This window comes from Mizuhopecten yessoensis, unplaced genomic scaffold (genome assembly GCF_002113885.1).
Source record: "Mizuhopecten yessoensis strain PY_sf001 unplaced genomic scaffold, ASM211388v2 scaffold3311, whole genome shotgun sequence".
In the NCBI taxonomy this organism is placed as follows: Eukaryota; Metazoa; Mollusca; class Bivalvia; order Pectinida; family Pectinidae; genus Mizuhopecten; species Mizuhopecten yessoensis.
In genome coordinates, this window is record NW_018404981.1 from 425,162 (window position 1) to 428,780 (window position 3,619).

The following is a 3,619-nucleotide window of genomic DNA, read 5'->3' on the forward strand; positions in this document are numbered from 1 at the left end:
CCCCGAGGCATATGAGTGGGGCCCAATAGGGCAAATATAGGTAAAATATTTAAAATACTTCTTCTAGTGTAGGGAAAAAGGTAATTTATCTTTATTAAGTCTGAGGCATCCTTGGGCCAAGGGCACTCAATTTTGTATAAACGGTTGATGTTGCCTCCCCCTGGTTGAACAGGGGTTGGGCCCAATAGGGTAAATAGAGGTAAAACCTTCAAAATCCTTCTTTTATCATTGGAATTAAGGTATTTCATCCCAGTTTGGTCTGGAGTATCCTTTGGCCAAGGGCACTTAATTTTGTATAAATGGTGGGTGTTGCCTCCAGGGCAGAGGGGCAGAGCCAAATGGGGGAAATAGAGGTAAAACCTTTGAAATCTTTTTTCTACCATAAGGATAACAGGATCCCAATTTCGTGTTCTTACTATATCAAGGTATTTCAGTCCCATACAATTTTAAACATATTATGCAAATGATCGTCATTTGGTTTACTACTTCTGATTACAGTCAAATTATTGATTATGATTTGAAACTGATTACCTATGGTAAACCATTACACTAAAGTATATCACAATATATTATAATATAAACTTTTCCCAATGTAGTGCAATTCAGAGGGAATGTATATTGATACATATCCCAATGCAATATCACAGGAAAAAGGTGCTCATTTAAAAAGACATTGTTGTCAGAATGTAATCAAACTAAATCATATATGTATATCAAGTTACTCAAACAGATGTAAATTTTTTGTCACACTGGTAAAATACTTGTCGCTTCCCATCCATTCGGCTACAGAGAATTTAGTGTAAGACTAATAAACAAGAGGTCCTGGGTTTGACTCTTAGTGGAGGCATTGAAAAAACAACGACCTCATTTACATTTGTGCTTTATGAATATTAGCTCACCTGCCCGAAGGGCTAGTGAGCTTATACCATGGCGCAGCATCTGTTGTCCCTCCATCCGTCCGGCATCTATCAACTTTTCCTTTAAACAACTTCTTCTGAAGAATGTACAGGCCCTGAGTCATGATGTTTGGCTGAAAGCTTTGTTGGTAAGAGCCCAACAAAGTTTGAGAAGGAAAATGACCTTGACCTACTTTCAAGGTAACAGGGGTCAAATGTGTCAAACACTCCAAATGACTTCTTTTGAAGAACTGAAAGGTAAAAAATCTTTAATATTTGGCTGGTAGCTTCTTGGGATTGAGCACAACAAAGTTAAAGAATGAAAAATGACTTGGCCTACTTTAAAGGTCAAAGGGGTTAAAAATGCAAACAACTTCTTTTGGTGTACATTGATATTGTAAAAAGAACACGTTGTTTGGACACATGACTTTGTACTTGTAAGAAGGGAAGTTTATTCAAATGTGTCAATATTGTTGTGTTGTGTATTTCTGATTTAATTTTACAGGCATGGAAAATATTTGTCTTATGAAATTTTGTCGGATATTCATTGAGTGGTTATTTAAAAGTGAGTCTGCAATGGAAGATAAACAGAAGCTTATAATTGATTTTTTCCAGAATTCTACACGCCAGTATTGATATGGAACATTGAGAAATGGAGAGTTTCTCACTGTTTTATTTGAATTTTATTGACATTTCAATGATAACATTTACATGTAAGAAAATAGATTTATTTGAAATCAGGTCTTTTAAATATGTCTGATTAGTTCCTTTTAAAATGTTTCTTTTTTGGCATAATGAACTCGCTGCTTATTCTGATTCTTGTCTTCTGCAGGAGTACTGCCTCTGAACACCCATACTGTGATAAATTAGAAAAGATCAAAACGTTTTTAAAACAGGAGGCCCCACCATCACCACAGGAAATTAATGAAGAATTGGGTAAGGTTAACTAAAGTAAACCATGTTCTCTATGTAGATGTTTATCTTCTTCAGTACTATCAGAATCTTCAGTTAAATATCGTACTATGTATAAAAGGAACATCAACCCAAACTCTGTGTCAGTTCTCTGTGGTCATCGACAGTTGGCGTGACGTTAGACCATTTCTACGAAAGGTGATTCCCTACTGCTGATATATAATTCATACATTAATAGAAGTACTCAGGTGACATATTTCAACACATATCTCAACAGATATTATACCCGAATAATTTTTGGAGTAAACAGAAGTACTCGGAGAAAAAACCCACATGGTCAGGCAGGTAACTCCATACCTTTTCACGTCCGATCAGGAGATCGAACCCCGGCTGCCTTGGTGAAAGATAAGTGCACTTTTCTCTGCGCCACAAGACCAGCTGCAGTGGGAGGTCCGCTGTCATTAGATTTAGATCCTCGTTGTTATAAAGTATCATGTACATCATGATCCATCAGAGAAATACTGTATACTGGGTTATTATTGTAATATTGTAATTTTTGTGTTTTTTGTGAAAGCGTTAAAGTGTGAATTCAACAAACCAGTGAAAATGTCCATAACGCTTTTGACACTTATGCTTCATCTGTATGCAAGGTAGTTGCCAGTATTTATAGAGTTATGCCCCTTTACTTACAATTGAAGGTGGCTTTTACATATCCTGTTGAAACGGTTAAGGTGGTCGAGAAATATTCTGGCATAAAAGAACATACTTGGAGTGGAACTGTGCTGAACTTTTTAAACAGATACAAAAATGCACATACAGTTTCAAAGATTTAATAAACAAAAAGGTACTATATCAAGAATAGGATGTTCTTCTTACCTGTGAACCTACAGCAGTTGTTCAGACTAAATCAATATCTTAACAAAAAAACATAAAAAAAGAAATTTCTAAAATTAGTGCAGTAAATCTGTGTAAAAGACATGTTAGTTAAAATCATGAAATGCATGTCCTACTAAGTAACATTTTCTTCTTTCAGGAACTGATGTAGCGGCTTTAGAGTCTGTTCCTGCGGCCATCTTTGCATTCCTATATGCCACAAAAGACATTCCATATTTAGAGGTGAGCTCAGACGCTAAAGTGTGGCGCTGCAGGGGACATCTCTATAACATGTGTAGAATTAGAAGGGGGGGGGGGCACTGATGTTACAAGTGTAGAATTGATGTATAAGTGTAGAATTGAGGGGGGCGCTGATGTTATACATGTAGAACTGAGGGGGGCGCTTATGTTATACATGTAGAACTGAGGGGGGCGCTTATGTTATACATGTAGAACTGATAGGGGCACTGATGGTATAAGTGTAGAACTGAGGGGAGCGCTTATGTTACCAGAATTGAGGGGGTACTGATGGTATAAGTGTAGAACTGAGGGGAGAGCTTATGTTATACATGTAGAACTGAGGGGGGCGCTTATGTTATACATATAGAACTGAGGGGGGCACTGATGTTATACATGTAGAACTGATAGGGGCACTGATGGTATACATGTAGAACTGAGGGGAGCTCTTATGTTATACATGTAGAACTGATTGGGGTACTGATGGTATAAGTGTAGAACTGAGGGGAGCGCTTATGTTATACATGTAGAACTGATAGGGGTACTGATGGTATAAGTGTAGAACTGAGGGGAGAGCTTATGTTATACATGTAGAACTGAGGGGGGCACTGATGTTATACATGTAGAACTGATGGGGGCACTGATGTTATACATGTAGAACTGAGGGAGCTCTTATGTTATACATGTAGAACTGATGGGGG

The 3,619-nt window shown here is 37.5% G+C and overlaps 1 protein-coding gene across 2 annotated transcripts in view; it reads left to right on the forward strand.

Moving 5' to 3' along the window:
* Positions 1–3,619, forward strand: part of LOC110447332 (poly(ADP-ribose) glycohydrolase ARH3-like) — a 19,420-nt gene that overhangs the window by 6,288 nt on the left and 9,513 nt on the right. For both annotated transcript variants that reach the window (XM_021492948.1, XM_021492949.1), the window contains exons 5-6: positions 1,729–1,832; positions 2,842–2,924. In XM_021492948.1, the coding sequence (XP_021348623.1) occupies positions 1,729–1,832; positions 2,842–2,924 (187 nt within the window). The remainder of the gene's footprint in view (positions 1–1,728; positions 1,833–2,841; positions 2,925–3,619) is intronic.